Below are 21,454 nucleotides of genomic sequence, written 5' to 3'. Positions count from 1 at the left end.
TATGTACTTCTGGGTCATTTTATGTACATATACACTTATTTCTTTCATTTGACATACCTTATCTTCAGAACATTGTAAGTTCATTAAAGGAAGGAACCTATAGCTTTTACATTTGGTGTTCCACAAAACCTGGCACAGAAATGGATGATACTCAATAAATGTTTATTTAGTTGACAAAATTTTAAAGGAAGAATTATGGTTGATATGTTTAAATGTGGAAAGTTCCTTATAAAAACCATAATTGTACTGTTTTCTTTTTCCTAAATTTAGGTTGTTAAAGGCCTTACCTATTTGTGGAGTTTAAAGATTTTACATAGAGGTATGTGCTGGGCTTATAAACTTGGATTTAATTTGAGGTGGGAGGGGGGCTCTCTAGATTTTTAAAGTGAATAAATGATCTGACATTTAAGCCAGCTTATGTATTTGGTAGTCAAAAAAAATGCCTTGTTTATAAATGTTATTCTTCTTGTTTTCTCCCTCAGCTGCTCTCATTTAGGTTATAAACTTGGCATTGTATTTTTGTGACTCACATTTATCAAACATGTAAAAAGATATTTCATAGTATTTGAAAATGACAGGATCTCATTTGTCTTATTTAACTCTTGTTAATGTAAAGCTTTCACTTTCTGTACAATTTCATACCCTCCTTTTATTAACATTTCAGATATCATCATATACTGTTCCTTAAGAGGTTACTTCACATACCTGGAAAGTGAAACTTTAAATAAGGACTGGTTAAAGCATCAGAAATAATCCCCTAGTCTAGTAACAGAACACAAGAAAGAATAATCAGAGAACTGTTGAATGTTGCAAAAGGAACCTCTTTTTTTTTTTTTTTTAATGTTCCCAAAATGTCTGAATTCATTTGAAGCAAATTATTAAGAGAGGAAGAGACTATAACAAAGCAACTTCAGGGCCTGATGTTACTAACAGTACTGTTTAATTTTACACATCTGCTCATTGTAGCTTTATGTACTTTCGGGGAATGCAACTGCATACACATTAGGTGTGATTAAAGGAAAGTTTTTTTTAAAAAAGGCATAAACTATGAGAGGAAAGAAACAATTGATGTCTTAAACTGTAGTATCACATCTATTATGAAGGGTTGTTTTCTTTTGTGTTAGTTTTAATATCTTGGTTATTCCAAATCTCTTCTTAAATCATCCTTCTTTTAAAGAGAGTATCTAGATTTTGACAAGTAAAATATTAATTCAGTTTTTGAAGGTATTTATATTGATTAAATGGAATCATAAACCAAATTTTTTTTTTAAATCCAGTCCACTCTATTTCTGGAGTATAGCTGATGCAAAATAACAAAATGTAGATGTAGGGAAAGTGAGCTGAATTATTGTTAGCATTACTTTTTCTGGGTATAGATAAGTGTGTACACACATTTCATGGGTGAAAGAAAAATGGAACATTTTTCTCTACCACAGTTAAGAAAGAATGGTGTTTAACATTATATGACTTACATTGCTTCTATCCCCTCTACTTTCACCTCCTCACACTCACCAACCTGTAAAGTAGTTATAGCCGTTTTAATAAGAATTAACTCAGTGGTCAGTTCTCATCATTTTATTGATTTTTTTTTTTTAATGGACATCTGCTATCTATTTGACAAAGGAACAAAATGAAGACATCAGTTCTCAATAGCAAAGCTTTCTTTTTAAAGGACTGTGCCATGGAAATTGGAGTGTTATTGTTAAAATGAGTCTTAGGATCATCCTATACTCTGGGCATACAGGATAATTCTGGCTTATAGCCATAACTTTCTCTAGCCATAACTTTCTATGAGGAATCTTAGCAGTATTAAGAACCATAGTGGATAGGGAAACATGTTTTAGTTATTCTATAATCCTCTTTAAAATTAGAAATCATGCTAATAAGTTGATATACCTTAAATCTTCCTGTATCTAAATTATTTGGTTTTAGTTTTACTCTGTGTTTCAGAGAAATAACTGAATTTTTCATTTGAAATGGGATCTTGATGGATGTATTTCAAATGGATCTATGGGGATCTAAAAATGAAGTCTAGGGTCAGATTCCCAGTACAACCACCTTAGGATCACTGTGGGCAAATGTGGTTGACCAGAGCCTCTCAGGGGCCAGTAAGTCCTTCTTCCCAGCTCTGGTTGCCCCTTGGGCTAACAAAGGTCTTTGATCAGTTATGTACAAGGACTGCAGTGGTTTGACCGAAGGCATGGAGGTTTCAAAAGGGAATCCTGAGCCTGTACTTCTCTTTTCAGTCTGTGCTGGCCAGCCGTATTCCTATGGAGAGTAGCCCTGTATAAAATACCTCCAGTTGTGAGAAAAAGATATCTGGGAGGAGCTGAGTCAGGGCAGTGGTAATGTGCCAACAAATCCTCTCAAGGGATTTCATCCTTAAGTAAATACTAGTGAGTGAATGTGTGTCTACATCTGTCTAGATGGCAAAGACTAATGAATTGCAGTGTAGGTGAACAGTTACTCACCAATGGTTATAGATACTCAACTATAGACATAAATATGCTGTGGTAATATACCTCTTTAAATATATTTATATATTTAGCTTTTGAGTTTCCTGGCTACTCATGGAATCTTCCACCGTCTGGATTTAAAAGCATGTGTTTTTATTGAAGAGTGGAAGAAGCCAGGTGTCCCTGAAGACTTTTGTAAAGCATTGTAATGGGAAATTTACCCTAGATTGAGTAGCTGTTAACTTAATATTTTAGAGGTTTTGTCCATATTTAATAACTTGGATTCCATAAAAATAAGATTAAAGATGCCTTTTTATTTACCAAAAAGCTATTTAATTTTCTCCTTGATTAAAAAATTGTAGCTTTTTAGATCAGTTCAATCAGGCAATTAAAGATCAGAGCTTTTAAGTTCAGCTAAGGCAATTAAATAGGTAATATACTTGTTTATGCATTTTTGCTATATATGCTTATTGCTGTACCTTCTTAAAAGCACATGTACTCATTTTTGCTTTCTCTAAATGAATGATGATGGGAATTTAGCTGAATATGTGTCACATTGTCAAATCAAAGGCAGGTCTTTCTACAGGGTGGAAGGGAGCTGGGTATAGGTACTGTGAGAAGACAGTGAAAAGAAGATGGTGAAAGAGAAATACTAATGAGTGATCTACACCTTTTCCTCCTTTGTTTTGGGCTACGTCTGTGTGCTCCTCTAATCATCATTTTTTAATACTGCCCCTAAAAACCAGAGAAGAAAAAAAAATTGCTTTTTACTTATGAGTAGAAATTTCAAAAGAATAAAAAATGGAGATGTGTTCAGTTACCTAATGAGAAAAGAGAACAAACTATTTCTCACATTTAAATGGCTTTTTTGGAATACAGTAGTGCTGGATTTTTAGCTGTAGGAAATCTATTTTATATATATATGTAGTATATTTTGGAATTTATTAAACATAGCTAATGACTTCTAAACAAACTGTTGAAAATCTAGAGTCTTTCCCTTATTGTGTATCCAGCGAAGACTGTATAATAGAATGAAATCTGAGCAATAAGCAGTGACAAACTACCCATCCCATGAGACCTGTTAACCTGGTCAAAGTTAGTTTATTTGGTAGTGTATTATGTCAAATGGAAATTGTTTTGGAAATTGGAGTACAACAGTTGCTATTCATAATGGATTATCAAATATTGTATTCAATCAGGTGTTCCTGTTGTTTATTTTGCTCTTTTTAAGAATTGGTTGAGATGATACATGTGAAAGTACTTTATCAAGTACTATCAAGTGCTAATAATGCAGGTATGTTTTTATTATAACTATGAATTAATCACTTTATCCAATTGATAAGAATACCCTACTCTCAAATCAAGCCAGAGAGAGTTTATTGTACTTTATATTACTGAGTCAAAATTATAAAAATCTTTTCTCTAAGATAGATCAAATATGATGAAATGTACATGAAGACATAATTATTAAAAATGTTTGAAACTCCCACCAAGATTAACTACTGTGGAAAAATTATCTTTATTAAAAGGCATATGCGAGGTGCTATAAGCATAGCATGTGCTGACTGTGGGTAAAAACAAAGAAAATGAACAGTGAGAAAATCTGTTAGGCCAGATCCAACGTTACAGCAAACATTGCAGCTTAACTTCAAAACATACATCGCCACTAATGAGGTGAGAGCCCTGCATATTAATAAACCTACAGCTCCAGTCATAGCTATCATTACCCACATCAAACATAAATACAAGATTAACACCTATGCCATTTCTTTGGAAGATGTGAGAATGCCCTGGTATTAACTGCTCTCTCTTTCCCTGAGGATAAAAAATAGAAATGGAAGGGTAATGAGAATAGAACTTAGATTAAGAAAATAAAATTGGCAATCAGTCTGGGACAATCCTGTACAGATACAGAAGTTTATAGAAAGAAAAAAATCTAGATAGTTGGTGCCCCTGGACATTTTTTGTTTATAGGAACCTGGTTAGTTTCATTTATTAACACTTTCTCCAATAGGAGAGCTTTTTTTAAAAAAAAAAAAAATTTTTAATTAGCTGAACATGGTGGTGTGCACATGTAATCCAAGCTACTCAGGAGGCTGAGGCAGGAGGATCGCTTGAGCCCTGGAGTTTGAGGCTGCAGTGAGTTATCATGACACCACTGCACTCTGGCCAGGGTGATGGAGTGAGACTCTGTCTCAAAAATAATTAATTAAAATAAATTAAAAATATATTTTTGCAGAAATTCTGGAGACAAATGCTGCCCAAATAAATTTATGTTTAGAGAAAAATTTGTAGCTCCAGCATATATGTTACAAATTTTATTTTCTAGCTCTGGCTTTTACTCTTTTCTAAATCTGGCCTCACACAGAACTTCCAGTTGGTGCCACCTTACATTCCAAAGCCAGTGTTCGTTTGTTCATTCAGCAGCTATTTCTTTTATACCCACTGTGTTCCTGGCACTGTTCTAAGTACTTGGAATACATTAATATATAAAACACAAAATTTCTACACTCACGGAATTTATATTCTAGCAGTGGTGAGGTGGGTTGGGAAATGACCCGCAAACAATAAACACAATAAATGAGGAAGTAAAGAGTGTGTTAGAGGGTGGTTAGTAATATGGAGAAAAGGAAAAGCAAATCAAGCTTAGGAGTAGCAAAGGGTCAGTTGCAGTATCAAGTAGACCTCACAGAGAAGATGAGGTTGTAGTGAAGGCTTAAAGGAAGAGAGAAACTAGACAAGTAGATACGTGGGGGAAAAGAGCAGAAGCCACAGGTTGGGGATGTTCCTGGAGTGTTCATGGAACAGCAAAGAGGCCAGTATGTCTGTCCAAATATATGGGGACAAGGGTAGAATCCACTGTTAGGGAAAATGTGTCGGCAATCTAGGTGGGTTACGGAGGCCCAGATCGGGGAGATACATACGAAGATGGGGAGTGGTGATACGATTCTGGATGTATTTTAAATGTAAAGTCAATAGAATTTCCTGATGGACTGCTTGTAGATTTTAAGAGAAAGAGAGGAGTCGAGGTTGATTAAATTGTCCACAGCAGTTCAGTATGTTAAAAAGAACTGCAGTAAAACTAAGGGGAAAGTCCTGATAATATCAAGTGCAGGCAAGAATACAGAGCAACTGGAACTCTTGTACATTGCTGCTGGGAATATAAAATGGTACAGCTCCTTTGAAAAATAGTCTGGCAGTTTCCTGCAACATGATTCAGCAATCCCATTCCTAGATCTTTACCCTAGAGAAATGAAAACATATGTCCACATAGAAACTTGTAAGCAACTGTTTACAGTGGCTTTATTCATTTTTTTTTTTCATTTTTCTTTTTTCTTTTTTAAGCTCAGGGTAGTGTCAGAATATAGTGACTTTATTCATAATGGCCCAAACTGGAAATAACCCACAGGTCTTTCAGCTGGTAAATGGATAAACAAACTGTAATACATCCACACAATGGAATATTACTCAGCCATAAAAAGGAACATGACTACTGATATATGCAGCAGCGTGGATGAATATCAAATACTTTATGCTAAGTGAAAGAAGCAGACTCAAAGGGCTACATACTGTGTGATTCTACTTATATAACATTCTGGAAAAGGCAAAACTATAGGATAGAAAATACATCAGCGGTTGACAGAGGGTGAAGAAGAGTTGACTATAAAGACATTGAGGGAACTTTTTGGGGTGTTGGAAATGTTCTGTATCTTGATTTTGGTGGTGGTTATATAACTGTACACATTTGTTAGAACACTAAGACCTGTATCCCTGAGAAGGGTGAGTGAATTTTACTGCATAAATTATGCTTCAGTAACCCCGACTTAAAAACAAAAAATGAGGGAGAGAGAGAAGGCCTTCTCTTATATCTTAGCAGTGCGGTAGACACTCTATTTTATTTATTTATTTGTTTGTTTATTTATTTATTTAAGACAGAGTCTCCCTCTGTCACCCAGGCTGGAGTGCAGTGGCAGGATCACAGCTCACTGAAGGCTTGAACTCCTAGGCTCACGTGATCCTCCTGCCTCAGCCTTCTAGGTAGCTGGGACTATAGGTGTATGCCACCATGCCAGGCTAATTTTTTTTTTAATTTATTTTTGTAGAGATGGGTGTCTTACTATGTTGCCCAGGCTGGTCTCAAACTCCTGGTTTCAAGCAGTTCTCCCATTTCAGCCTCCCAAAGTGCTAAGATTACAGGCATGAGCCACGCTGCCCAGCCAACACTTTAGAAAGAAATTTCCCCTGCCAAAAAGACAAACCATTCTTTCAGAGGGTCTTGGTGATTCTGTCATTATCACTGTATCTTTGTGGCTCCTGACAAATCCTACCTAGGTTTAGTCTAGTAACTCAGCTGCTTAAAAACCAACCAACCAACCAAAAAACTTCTCATGATTTTAAAGGACATCTACAATGCCAGACAGAGAAGAAGGCAGGGGGCAGGGATAAGGATGGAGGGCAGGGGAGAGAGGAACTTAGAAGTTGTTGTTATCATTGGCACAGCAATCTGGAGCATCTGGAAATTAGACAAAGTTTTCTTCCTTAGCTAAGCCATTTTTTTTCCCTCAGAGATGTTACTAAGAACTGCCAATGTACAGCGCTGACTCGGCCTGTTGGACAATTTTAAAAGTTCAGTTTTTAAGAAGGAATAGGCTTTATTTGGTATTCCCAATTCAGTCCTGCTGACTGACCGCCTCACTGGGTGACCCTAGAAAAGCAGGTCCCTCCTCTCTCTGCTTGAGTTTCCTCATATATACTGTGAAAGGCTGGCTGGCTGATCACTCAGTTTCCTTCAAGAGCTAGAGTTCTGCGTTCTGTGATTTTGTGACTGAAGGAAGTGTGACATGTTGACAAGATAGGGGAACAAAGCAAATCAGAGAGACACATGGAAAAAGAAAGAAAATGAGGATTCCCAAGAGTAGATTTGGCTATGAAAAAAATAATAATAACAAATATTTATTAAGCACTTACTCCACTGTTCTAGGTGCTTAATGTGTATAAACTGTTTTAAGGCATTCCTTCAAAGTGGGAAATTCTAGGAAATATGAAATGTTTCAGAATTGAAGATGAGACATTGAAGTGTAAACAAATAATTGAGGATTAAAGCAATGTGTCTTAGCTAAAAAAAAATAAAATGCTTGTTTTCTAAACTAGACTGATGTAATCAAAAAACAGCTTTAAGGGGAAAGGGTTTTTAAAGTGTAAAGTATACTGACAATAAAGTATTATCATTAATAAAGAATTATAAAAAGGACATGTAGAGTCACAACTTGGATGGAAAGCAAAAGCATCCTTTTTGGAAATTCTTTTTATTTTGAAATAATTGTAGATCCACAGGAAGTTGCCAGAAAATGCACAAGGTGGTCCCCTGTAAAGGCATCCTTTTTTAGGAAGGAATTTGGAAGAAAATTGGAGGGTGATAGTTCAAAAGAGTGTAGGCAGGTAAATGTTATATATATTTGCTATTACCTTTTAAAGGAAATCAGTATACATTTTAAGATTTTTTAAATGTCATAATTGCATTATATTCCAAAATTACTTTATTATATTTATTCAATGAAGAAAGATAAATGAGATGGTAAAAGTAAAACCTTTCAATTCCCTAGGAAAGAAATTTTGATGTCAAGGTGATAGTGTTAAAAGAATACGGTAGTGTATGTAAAAGTTGGGATTTGTGGCAAAAATAAATTAGAGAGTAATCATTTGCTGGATAAAGTGATGTTTAAATGAAAAGATTGTTAGAAAACATTGCTATTGGTAGAAAACTAACATGATACATTTTTCGTAGTTTTGTGAAGAAACATAATCTGCACAAAGCTTTTGTAAGAGTCTCTTTTGCAGAGATCTGCACAGTCTGTGGTTAGCTGTAGGTTACAGTGAGTTTTGAAATAATCTAAGTCTTTTCTTTCTGAGGGACTATTTTTTTTAAAAGAACTGGTTAGATTTTGAGGAATCCAGGTCAGTTTAACAGGAGTCATCCCGGTTGGTTTTATGTTGTGACCTGTAATGATGACAGAGCAGAGGTGTGGGAACATCCTTCCCTGACCTCTGGGGCTGCTTGGTTAGATGAGTCTGGAAGGAGGCATGTATGTTATGGCAGTGCTAGTGGTAAGAGCACAGTTACACCTTGTTTCCTGTTTAAAAATTTAAATATTGTCCTTTAAATGTAAATATTAATCACATGCCACTGCTGTAGTAGATCATAACTCATGAACATTTGTGTTTTTGAAAAAAAATAAAGACTTAGCCCATTAACTGAGGTAAACAAACTAGTTTAATGACTCTGGTTTGTTGGTTTTTCTCCAGCTTCGACTATCCACACAAATGAACATCTCTAGAAATTAAGCCTCCTTCCCCATGTTGGTCATTCATTCTCTTTGCCTAGGGTAATCACTGGGGATTTCTGTATTTGTAGTATGGTAATGATTTTCAAAAGACAAGAAACCCTACATATCATTACTTAAAAGTGTTCTTTTAAGTATGTGTGAATATGTTCCTAGAATATATAAAGAACTCTCAAAACTGAACAGTAAAAAAAACCAAACAATCCAATTAGAAAATGGGCAAAAGACATGAAGAGACATTCCACTGAAGAAGATACACAGATGGCAAATAAGCACATGAAAAAGTTGTTCAACATCATTAGCCTTTAGGAAAATGCAAATTAAAACCACCATGAGATATGGCTACACACCTATCACAATGGCTACAATAAAACAGTGACAACGCCAAATGCTGGTGAGGACGTGGAGAAATAAGATCATTAATACATTGCTGTAGGACTGTAAAATGATACAACCCCACTGTTGACATTTTTTTAAAAATCTAAACACGCAATTACATATGACCCAGCATTTGCACATTTATGCCAGAGAAATGAAGACTTACGTTCACACAAAAGCCTGTACACAAATGTTTATAGCAGCTCTAATCATAATAGCCAAAAACTGGAAACAACCCAGATGTCCTTCAACAGGTGAATAGATTACTCAGCAATAGAAACGAACAAAGTATTGATACACACAAGCTGGATGAATCTCCAGATGATTATGCTGAGTGAAAAAAGCCAGTTACAAAGGTTACATACTATTAAGATTCGATTTATATACATTCTTGAGATGACAAAATTATAGAAGTAAAGAGCAAATTAGTGGTTGCCAGGGGCTAATGAGGGGATGACGGACAGAAGGGAAGTGGATATGGCTACAAGGGGGCCAGATGAGGAGTCCTTGTGGGGATGGAAATGTTCTGTCTTGACTATTGGTGTCACTACCTTGGTTGCGATATTGTACTATAGTTTTATAAGATGTTACCATTGGGGGAAACTGGGTGGAGGGTAGGGTACATAGCATGTCTCTATATTATAATTTCTTACAACTGCATGTAAATCTGTTAGTTATCTCAAGATTAAAAGCTTATTGTAGAAAAAAAGATTATGTGATCTTTCTATAGTTGCCTGTATTCGGGTGGGCTACTTAATCAGAGAGGGTTATTCTGGACTTAGCTTTTCTCTCCCCTATGCATCTGTGATAGGGATTTGATCATAGGCAGAGTTGTCCCTTTTAGGACATCTCTAAGAGGGTGAGTAACTCAAGGGAAATTAGCCTATCCTATTCTGAAAATGAGTATCAACGGACGCTTTAGAGAAGAGAGAAGAAAAGAGGTCATGTGTCATAACAGGGAAGAAATGCAAATGAGAGAGGATAATTAGTCCCCCATTCCCCTCCCTTAAAATCCTCCTGCCTTGCTGGGGATTGAAATTTAAAGTAGACTATGTGATCATTGTATATTTTGACTCATAGGTCCTTGTGGTATCCGTTATGGTGAACTTCTGTCCATCCATCCAGCAAGATGCACTCAATGTGTAGATGAATGTCTGATTCACCAAGCTCCACAGATAGCTCTGGTCATAGCTTTGTCTCTTGGGCAAACCTGAAGTTTAGGAGCTCATCAGAGGTAGAGGGAGAACACCTTTGTGATGGATGGTAGGGTCATTTCTATTGGTAGAAGATGGAGGCCACAGTTAATTTATTCTGATTTCTCCCAATCCAGAAGGAACTTAATCTTCTAAAAGCAAAAGACTGGATTTGATTTCCATTGTGCTGATCACCTTCAACCATGCCTTTGGAGAAAGGGACAGACATGGAGAGTTTTTCTAACTGTATTTGATTGTATGCCAGTGCATATTTGTTGGACAAATAAATTGAATCATGATTTCCTGGGGATAAGGAGCTTTTTATAATGTAACTTAATTAGAAGTCATCCTCTGTTACCTTTTCTAGTATTAAAGCGAGAGATTTATCCTCAGATAGAACATTCTGCCAAGCAGAATGGACAGACAGCTTTAGCAGTTAGAAGAGCTCTCCATGTCTGTCCCCTTCTCCAAAGGCATGGTTGAAGGTGACCAGCACAATAGAAGTCAAATCCAGTCTTTTGCTGTCAGAAGATTACGTTCCTTCTGGATTGGGTGCAATCATAATAATAATAGTAATAATTGTTAATGTTATTTATTGAGTGTCTTCTATATGTTACTGTGTTAGATCTTTTGTATGTATAATTTTATTTAATCTTCATGATATCCTCGTAAGGAAGGTATCATTGTATCCCCATTTATAGATGAGGAAAGGCATTAAGTGGTTTATGCCCTAATGGAAGAGCTCTGGTTTTAGGGTCAGACCTTGGTTTAAATTCTCGTTCTGTCTCTTAATTCATCTCATCTGTGTGACCTGGGGTCAATTTCTTAATTTCTGGCATATAATAGTTATTATAGTTAAAACAATTGCTTCTCAAGAAAAAACCAAGAGGTTTAAGTGAGAGGGAATAATTAGAACCTTCCTTAAACTTCCCTCCTATGTATCTCCTTTTCTTAGAAAACTAACCTGTGAGAAGTGGAAAGAACCTAAAATAAAACATCTGAACCAGTTTCTTTGTGAATTTCCCAAGCTCACCCAACTATTTGCTGCCAAAGCTGAGATAATAATCTAGTCCATTAGTTCAGTTGAGATTTAGTTTATATATATAATGTAGTTTGTTAAGGCTTAAAATGTACAGTCAAAGCCTCTAGCCATATAGCCTTGAACAAGTAATTTTGTTAATTCAAGCCTCAATTTCCTCATCTGTAAAATGGGGTTGTAATCTATCTCAAGGGTTATAATGAGAACTGAATGAGATGATGCATATGGTAATAATGTACTTAACCCAGTTCCTGGCATATAGCAAGTGCCAAATAAGTGTTATCTACCATAATTTTTGTTATTTCTCTAAAACAATTTGCCAGAATTGGTCTTCTGGACATGATGCTCCAAGTCAAGTCTATCATCTTACAATTTATTTATGCATTTAATGTGGTGTTGCTTTGATTTCTTTTTCTTTTTCTTTCTTTCTTTTTTTTTTTTTTTGCTGAAAAGCTTTTATAGTCAGTAGGAGTCTTAACAATCAGTGGTATCTTAGATTGGGATTAGTAGGTTGTTTAGGAGAGTTCCTCCTAACCTGGTATTTCCCATACCCTGACCAGAATTGGAACACATAGCAGGTAGGAATGTAGGATTCAGCACTTTGGAAGGAAATCTCTTTTACGTAATTACATGAAAGGATTAGGGAAGGGAGAATTGAGAAACCCAGGCCTTTTTGCCTTAGGTATTAGCCTTGTGTTAATAAATGCCCTATGTTCATTTGGAATGGGTTGTTGCAAAAAAAAAAAAAAGAAAGAAGAAAAGAAAAGAAATGCCCTATGTCTCCTGCCTTTATCATATGTGAAGGAGGAAAGCCATGTTTGTTGCCCCCATTCTGAATGGAATCATGAGACACTAGGCAATAACTGCCATTGAGGATGGCTAATTATGCTGCTTAATTTTATTTAATGCTTTTGCAAGAATATTTGGATGACCTACCCTTTATTATGTGATAGGTGATTAGAATAACTTTTATATCGCATTGTGGTTTTCTCTTAAGTGTGTTCCTGTTGTGCACAGATGAATTTGAAATGCAGAATGTCAGCTTAGTCTATATTTAATTGTACCTGCTGTTCTCATTCATTAGAATGCAGTCCCCAAGAAATAACTAGATAGATATATTGTTTTTTGTCTTTTCATAAAACAATTAGACATAATGAAAGAGCTTTGCTGACGCACCCTGGCACAGTGGTAGGAGAGGTTACTAGGCGTGGAGCTAATGCACCCTCTGGCTTCTGGTAAACCGAGAGTGGCTTCCTGGTATCAAGCAGTATAATTGCTGTATAGAGGGAAAAAGTTGAAGATAAGTTTATTTCTACTTCGTTATTGCCCCGCAATAGCCATGTGCCACATTTTAAAACTGAACTCATGTTTCTTTAAGAATTGTACCATCCCTATTTCTAAGAGCATTCAGTGAGGCTTACATGTGAAAGCACAGAGCAAATTAAGTATTTTAAGTATAAAACAGACACCAAAAGGAAGCAGAAATCTGAGATATCAACAGCACCGGATGTGACTAGATCACAGCAAAAAGGGAATCCACAATTTGGATGGTTTTCCTTTGCTGACAAGAGAAAGCATATAGCCCATACAAAGTCACAATTTTCTTTACAGTTAATTTTACCAGGAAATTATCATATGGGTCCCTATATAAAACACATTGAGTAACTCCAACTGTAGTTTTGTGAAAGAGCTTTTATTTGTCTGATTTGAACAGCCCCCTCGGCACCCAGCCAGAACCTGACTGAGGGTAACCTCCCACTCTGACCCCTGATTGTGTTGGGGCAGAGGCTGGGCAGTGGGTGGAGGAGCCTTTTGTGAAGACCTGCAGAAAACACATGCTCTTGAGGGCTCTGGCCTTTATTACCAAGCTTTGGCTCTGTGCTGTTTCTGTGGATTGTTTAATGGCTAATTGATGCAGTATGTGTAAAGATACAGTTTCCTGTGTGAGGCAGTTATGGGTGGCAACATGGGTTGTCTCTACATGATACCAATTTCCACAGTCAATTTGGTCAATTCAGTGGAAAAAAAAAAATCGGTCAGTCCAGCCTGAAAATCAGTCAGAGCAGTTACTGGAGGTTGTTGAGGCAACTATGGTTGGTTGACCAAATTTTTCATGTTCGACAACCAGTTGTTTTTCCATTTTGTGGCCATAGCCTTAGTCACTTTGGGAAATAATCTTAAATACACAAAAGTGATGTTTTAAAATTAGTATCTTTCTTTAAATATTTGTGATCACAGTTTATCAGGCCTTCTAGTGCACATTAGTTTTGAGAGGAAATAGCCATTTTACCGCTGATATATAGTATATGTAATTAACTGATGTTTCATACTTTGAGTAGGAGAGTGACCACAGTGACCACAGTGACCACAAAGCACCTGCAAAACTATGGATTACATAAAAAGTGTACTTGTTAGTAATTAATTGTTAATGATAAATCAAGTTGTGTTTTGAGGCTGATATTTCTAAATAGCTTTATTAATATGTGACTTATGTACCATAAAATTCACCCATTTTAAGTATACAATGCAGTGATTTTTAGTAAGTTTATATAATTGTGAAACCATCACCATAATCCAGTTTTAGAACAGTCTATCACCCCCCAAAATCATCCTCTTGCCCATTTGCAATCAATCCTTGCTTCTGTCCTCAGTCCCAGAAGACCACTAATTTATTTTCTGACTCCATAGATTTGCCTTTTGTGGACATTTTGTATAAATAGAATCATGCAACTTGAAGTTTTTTGTGCCTGATTTCTTTCACGTAGTGTATGTTTTTGAGGTTCACACATGTTATAGCATGTGTCAGCAGTCCATTCCTTTTTATTGCTGAATAGTATTCCATTGTATGGATATATTGCATTTTGTCTATCCTTTTACTAGTAGAGGAACATTTGGAATTGTATCCAGTTTGGGACTGTTATGAATAATGCTGCTATTCATAGACAAGTCTTTATGTGGTTCTGTGTTTTCATTTCTCTTGAGTAGTTATCTTAAGAGTGGATTAGTATCTTTCTTTAAATATTTGTAACCATAGTTAATCAGACTATCTAGTACATATCAATTTTGAGAAGAAATAACCATTTTACCATGTTCAGTTTTATATGTTCGGTGTAATTAGCTGATGTTTCATACTTTGTTAAAGATAGACTAGGAAAGTGAACGCATAGTGACCAAGTTTATGTAGTAAGTTTATATTTCATTTTTAAAGACGCTTTGAGGCTGATTTTTATTCAGTTACAGCCTCCTGTAGAAAACCATCTACTGTTATCCTCAGCATGACACAAGACCCTATTTGTAAACTCTTCCATTCCTCCCACTCCCTGATATTTTTCTAATAATTTAAGCACTTCAAATTATTGGATGGAACTGCATCATAACTACCTGTTATCTACTTGGGCTATCACTACTGCAGCTCAAAGATTTAGTACATCATCATTAAAAAGCCCACCTTACTGTTAAATCTCATTGAAGGAGTGGGAAAATAGTGTGACAGGAGACACATGTTGTGATTGGATAATTGTTAATTCTTCTGTGATCCCAGCTGAACAGCGCTTGCCATCCTGGAAGAAGTCTACCTTCAGGTGGAGCTGGTAAATGAAAGTTAACGGCACTTAGCATTTGGGTCTGTTCCAGTATATTAGATGATCCACATCCTGATTTTCTAGGGTGGAAGTCATTGTCATTATAGATTCTACAAAACGGTAGCTTGTAATATATTTAGTGCATTCAGGTTTACAAAATGTTTTCCCGTTCATTTGATTGATTCAGCAATTCATTGAGCTCTAGCTCTGTGCCAGCAGTGCTAGGCACACAGTCTTAAGTCTCATAACAACCTTGTTAATGTAGGAAAGTCAGATATCCAAGATATGATTAGATATCAAGATATTATATATATCATGTACTATAAGATCAGGGGTGATATTTGATCTTCCTACACTGGCAAGATTGTCAGTGGGAATTCAAGGTTGTTATGAGAATTAAATGGGACTGTGCTTGGCACCGAGCAAGTATGTGTGAGTACTTTCAAGTACTTGTGCAAGTACTCACACATGTGGATGTGCACTCAAAGAGGTTTAAATGAGTTGTCCAGTCTCACAGTCAGTGTGCAGGGACTGACTGTAGGATCCTGGATTAAGTCTGAAAGCCTCTTTTTTTTTTTTTTTTTTTTTTTTTGAGATGCAGTCTCCCTCTGTTACCCTGGCTATAGTGCAGTGGCATCATCACAGCTCACTACAACCTCAAACTCCTGGGCTCCAGCTTTCCTCCTGCCTCAGCCTCCTGAGTAGCTGGGACTACAGGTGCCACCATGTTCTGCTAATTTTTTTTTTTTCTATTTTTTGTGGAGATGGGGTCTTGCTCTTTCTGAGGCTGGTCTCAAACTCCTGGCCTCATGCAGTCCTCCCACCTGGGCATATCAGAGTGTTAGGATTACAGGCTAGGCCTCCCACAGTGTTAGGATTACAGGTATGAGCCAACGTGCCCAGCCCTGGAGGGCACTTTACGTGGCATCATTCTGCTATCTCTGAGAGAATTTGATCAACAGGAATCTATTTTGACTCCTATAAAAGCCAACCTGCATAAAACAAATGAATTTTTTTCCAAAAGGGAAGAAGGTAATGAATATCTGATATTAAAAATGGGTCATTTTCCGTTGTACCTTTGTCTCGTTGTCTCCAACATGATATTGACATCTTGGCCAAGATAGATTAAAACCAAACCTCAAATTAGGGAACACCAAAATGTGATATTTCATACTGAATGCAAAAGGAGATTACAATTAATTTGGTTTTGGAATAGAAGAAGCTTATTTCTCATTAGTGGTATGAAAAGGACCCATAATTCCAGCCTTCCACACACCTCATTTGTATTTTCTCTGAGAAAATGTCTCAGTTAAAATCAATGCTCTACTATTCATTTAAGCTCCCTTGCCTTCAATAAAACTAATTGATAAACCCTAATAATTAATGGCCTGATTAAACCAAAATGACTTACATCTGCCCTGATGATTGCCATTTATAATCAGTCACTTTAATGACTCATCTTTTCTGCGCTTTGCTTACAGAAAAAAGGCTGTGATGTTTTAAGTGAGCCAAATAAAAAGCTGTATGCCTTCGATTGCTGTTTGTTTTCCATAACTTGCTATTGCATTAAAATAAGCATGAATATAACTTCCTCCTTAAAAGTAATCTTCCTGCCTAATCTGTTGTGCTATTGTCTGTGGCTTGGAGGGAAGCTGAAAACAACCCTCCCCCCACCAAAAAAAAATCCAATCATTGTGGTGTTCTTAACAGTTGTAGAATTTGCATGTCTTAAATGAAAACTTGAAGTTGTAAGTTCAGTGGTCACATACTAGAATTGTTGATACCTCAGATATAAAGTGGAATATTTCATGTAAGATAAAACTTAAATCAAGGAAGCTTTCCTTACTCCAACATTTGAAGGGATTCTATTTGCTTCAAATTCTGCCACAAGAATTCAGATTTAGCCTAATTAAATGAGTAAAGTCCTAATCTAATTTATATCCCAGTTACTTCAAAAAAGGATCTGAGGTGGCTTATCAGGCCAAAGCAGTGAACAAAAGACAAAAACAAGAATTTTTTTTTTTTTGAGACAGAGTCTCACTCTGTTGCCCAGGCTAGAGTGAGTGCCGTGGCATCAGCCTAGCTCACAGCAACCTCAAACTCCTGAGCTCAAGCGATCCTCCTGTCTCAGCCTCCCGAGTAGCTGGGACTACAGGCATGCACCACCATGCCCGGCTAATTTTTTCTATATATATTTTTAGCTGTCCATATAATTTCTTTCTATTTTTAGTAGAGATGGGGTCTCGCTCTTGCTCAGGCTGGTCTCGAACTCCTGAGCTCAAACGATCCGCCCACCTCGGCCTCCCAGAGTGCTAGGATTACAGGCGTGAGCCACCGCGCCCGGCCAAAAACAAGAATTTTAAAATAAAGCGATACTCAACTTTGCTCATGAAAGAGATAACTGTTACGGGATTTGCCTTTCACCAATAATAATTAGGAAACTGGACAAAATATATGAAACAGTTATCTTCAAACATTAGACAATAAGTAATGTAGGACAGTAATCCCTGAGAGAAGGGAAACAAATGAGGTAAGCCCTACGATCACCCAAGCTTTCTGCCTGGAAACCCAAATAGAGCCCAGAGGTCTGAGTGAGCTGAAAAGACACAGCTTGGAGTTCAAGGAGGACAAAATGGCTAGTCTTTACAGAGCAGAATCCTAGAAAGGCAAGAACTATTCAGAGAAAGAGCTCTAAAAATTGTATAGGAGTTTCCTTGTGTCTGGCCGAATATCAATGTGGATTCATAGGCTGAAATCTTGCAAAGCTAGACAACAAACTGCTGTCTGGGAAATATATTTCTGGAGAACTATAAGACAATTCCCAAAGCTTACACAAGATTGGTAATTTTTTTAATTCCAACAAGCCAGTGTGGAGAGCATTCAGTGCTCTCATTAAATACATTAGAGCATTCAAGAGAAACTTTAGAAGGTTCATGCTTTAGTAGTGGGGCTACTAAAATAAAACCTCTAAAATAAGCCTTTTGTATTGGGGGAAAAGATAAAATAAAAAAATAAAATAAGCCTCAAAATGATTCAGCTGTCTGCAAGTTACTTAAACTACTTGCTGGTATCGAGTTCAACACTCTTAAAAGGATTATAACAAAATCCAGCAGTCAACAGCAAGATTCACAGCATCTGGCATCCAAATAAAAATCAGTAGACAAGTAAAAATTTTTTCTTCTGATTATGGATGAAAGACCATAACCAGGCAAAAAATATTAGTCAATAGAGAAAGGACCCCACTCACTGCCCCCCCAACACACACACCAGAGATAATGGGCTTAGCAGACAAGGAGTTAGATCAATTATTATAAGATTTATAAATATGCTCCAGGATTTCATGGAAACCGTGAGCATAATGAGGAGAGAAATAGAAGATATAAAAAAGGACCAAGTGGAACATCTGTTTTCAATGATGAAAAATAAAATATCTGAAATAAAAATTTCATTTGATGGAATTAGCAGCAGATTAGACACTACAGAAGAAATGATTGTGATCTTGAAGTTAGAGATAGATTATCCAAAATTTCTACAAAATTGCTTTTTTCTACTATTAGAGGAAAGATTTTTAGAAATGAGCATAGCCTCAGTGACCTGTGAGACAGTATCACAAAGTCTAGGATATATGTTTAACTGAAGTCTGAGGAGAAGAGGAGAGAGAAAAAGGAACAAAAAATAATTTGAATAAATAATGGCCTAAAACTTTCCAAGTTTGGTGAAACCTGTAAACCCACAGATCTAAGAAGCTCAGTGAACCCTAACCAGGATGAACATGAAACCACACCAGATCATATCAAAATCAAAATTTTGAAAGCCAGTGACTAAAAAAAAAAAAAATATTTAAAATGTTCAGAGAAAACACAACACATTAAGTAGAGAGAACAAAGATAAGCATGACAGCAGACTTCTTGTCAGAAGCTATGCAAGGCAGAAGATAATGGGAAGATATTTTAAAAATGTTGAACAAAAAAACTTAATCCAGAATTCTATGCCCAATGAATATATTTTCCAAAAGTAATAGCTAAATAAAGACTTTTCAGACAAACAAAGCTGAGAGAATTCATTGACAGTAAACCAACATTATAAAAAATGTTAAAGGAAGTTATTTAGGAAGAAGGAAAATACCAGATGGATGGTTAGAGCTGCTCAAAGGAATAAATAGTGCTAGAAAGGGTAAATGTGGATAAATAGAGAAGTTTTTTTCTCTTTAAAATTTAAAGCAAAAATAAAGACACTGTATTGTGGGGCTTATAATATACATAGGGGAAAAATATATGACAACAGCACAGAAGATGAAGGGAAGAAAATGGAAATAATATTATTGTAATCATACATTATAAATGAAATGCCATAGTATTACTTGAAGGTAGACTATAAGAAGTTAAAGCAGCATGTTATAAATTCTAGAACAGCCATTAAAAAGCATAAAGCTTCAAACAGGCTGGCAAACTTAAGCCCATGGCTCAAATTTGGAGCTTTGTCTGTTTTTATAAACAAAATTGTATTGAAGCACAACCATGCCCATTCATTTACATGTGGCCTATGGTTGCTTTTGAACTACAGTGGCAGAATTTGAGTAGTTGCAACAAAAACCTTGTGGCTCCAAAAGCCCGATATATTTACCTTATGGCCCGTTACAGAAAAAGATTGCCAATCGCTGGCTTAGAAGCCAGTAGTAGAGATTAGTGGAATGCTAAAACAAAACAAAAACAAAAACAAAACAGCCCAATTAACCCAAAAGAAGGCAGGAAAAGAAGAAGAAAGGGGCCAGGCGCAATGGCTCACACCTATAATCCTAGTGCTCTGGGAGGCCGAGATAGGAGGATCACTTGAGATTAGGAGTTCGAGACTAGCCTGAGCAAGAGTGAGACCCCATCTCTACAAAAAACAGAAAAAATTAACGGGGCATAGTGGCATGCACCGGTAGTCCCTCCCAGCTACTCAGGAGGCTGAGGCAGGAGGATCACTTGAACCTAGGAGTTTGAGGTTGCAGTGAGCTACTAAGATAATCACTGCGCTCTACTCAGGACAACAGAGTGAGACTGTGTCATTCATTCATTCATAAATAAATAAGTAAAGTTAAATGTAAATGATCTAAATACCCCAATTAAAAGCATAAATGTCAAACTATTTTAAAGAGCCAGACCCAATGCCACAGTGTTTGCAAGACACTTGTTTTAAGTATAATGATATAGAGATACACTTTCCAGACACTAATCATCAGATTTTAAAGCACAAATAATAACAACATATTGTGGGGTTTACGATGTATGAGAAAAGGCAAACTGTAACTAATCTTTAATGACAGAAAGCACTCAGTCGTTACACAGGCTAGCGGTCAGGGTCGAGTTGACTGTAAAGGGACACAGCAAATTTTGGGGAGTGATGCAGATGTTCCCTATTTTGATTGTGGTTTGATTACATGATGTGTAGTTTTGTTAGACTCATCAAATTGTACATTCAAAATGTTTGTAATTGGTTTTTTTAAAATGAATAAAAATTGATTTCAAAAAGTAAAGTGAAACAAAAGAAGATATTTCTCTTCAGATACTCTGAACTTTTTAGAAGTTAAATGAGAGGGAAATGCAGTGGATTATGTTGGTCTTTTCTAAATGCTGGCCTGCATACCGTGCTGTATTGGACTGGTTTCTGATTCGGTAGATCTGGGATAGAACCTAAAAAGCTTTATTTTTTAAATGCACAGCCAGGTGTTGCATAGCTCTCATTGTCTTTATTATAAGAAACAAGCCAATTGTTCAGAAGGAAAAATCCCCTTAAGAATATACATAAGCAACATTGTTATCCTGAAATCTCATGAGCAGTATTTTTGGTCAAAGAATATATCAACAACTCCTTGGTCTGCATGCTCCCAGAGGCCAGCGACAGAGTCTTACTCATGTGTCTCTCCACAGCATCTAGTAAGTGCCATCTCTGGCACTTGGTAAGACATCAGTAAATATTTGCTGAAGGAGTATTTTTAAATGACTGTGGGCCATGTGTGGTGCCTCATACCTGTAATCTCAGCACTTTGGGAGGTCAAGGTGCTTGAGACCAGGAGTTCAAGACCAGCCTGGGCAACATAGTGAGACCCTATCTCTACAAAAAAAAAAAAAAAAATTAAAAATTAGGTAAGTATGATAGTGCGTGCCTGTAGTCCCAGCTAGTTGGGAAGCTGAGGTGGGAGGATCAGGCGTGGTGTGGTTCACACCAGGAATCCCAACAATTTGGAAGGCCAAGGCAGGAGGATTGCTTGAGGCCAAGAATTTGAGAAGAGCCTGGGCATCACAGTGAGATCCCCCATCTTTACAAAAAATTTAAAAATTAGCTGGGTGTGGTGGCATGTGCCTGTAGTGCTAGTGACTCAGGAGGCTGAGGCAGGAGTATTGCTTGAGCCCAGGAGTCTGAGGCTGTAGTGAGCTGTGATCATACCACTGCACTTCGGGGTGACAGAGCAAGACTCTGTCTC

At 36.7% G+C, this 21,454-nt stretch overlaps 1 protein-coding gene across 5 annotated transcripts in view; it reads left to right on the top strand.

The window, feature by feature from the left end:
* Positions 1–21,454, top strand: part of MAP2K5 (mitogen-activated protein kinase kinase 5) — a 242,706-nt gene that overhangs the window by 103,233 nt on the left and 118,019 nt on the right. For all 5 annotated transcript variants that reach the window (XM_069458451.1, XM_069458445.1, XM_069458436.1 and 2 more), the window contains one exon: positions 271–319. In XM_069458451.1, the coding sequence (XP_069314552.1) occupies positions 271–319 (49 nt within the window). The remainder of the gene's footprint in view (positions 1–270; positions 320–21,454) is intronic.

This window comes from Eulemur rufifrons, chromosome 2, assembly GCF_041146395.1.
Source record: "Eulemur rufifrons isolate Redbay chromosome 2, OSU_ERuf_1, whole genome shotgun sequence".
NCBI classification, from domain to species: domain Eukaryota; kingdom Metazoa; phylum Chordata; class Mammalia; order Primates; family Lemuridae; genus Eulemur; species Eulemur rufifrons.
Note: the sequence above shows the minus strand (reverse complement) of the source record. Positions and strands in the feature narration are given on the sequence as shown.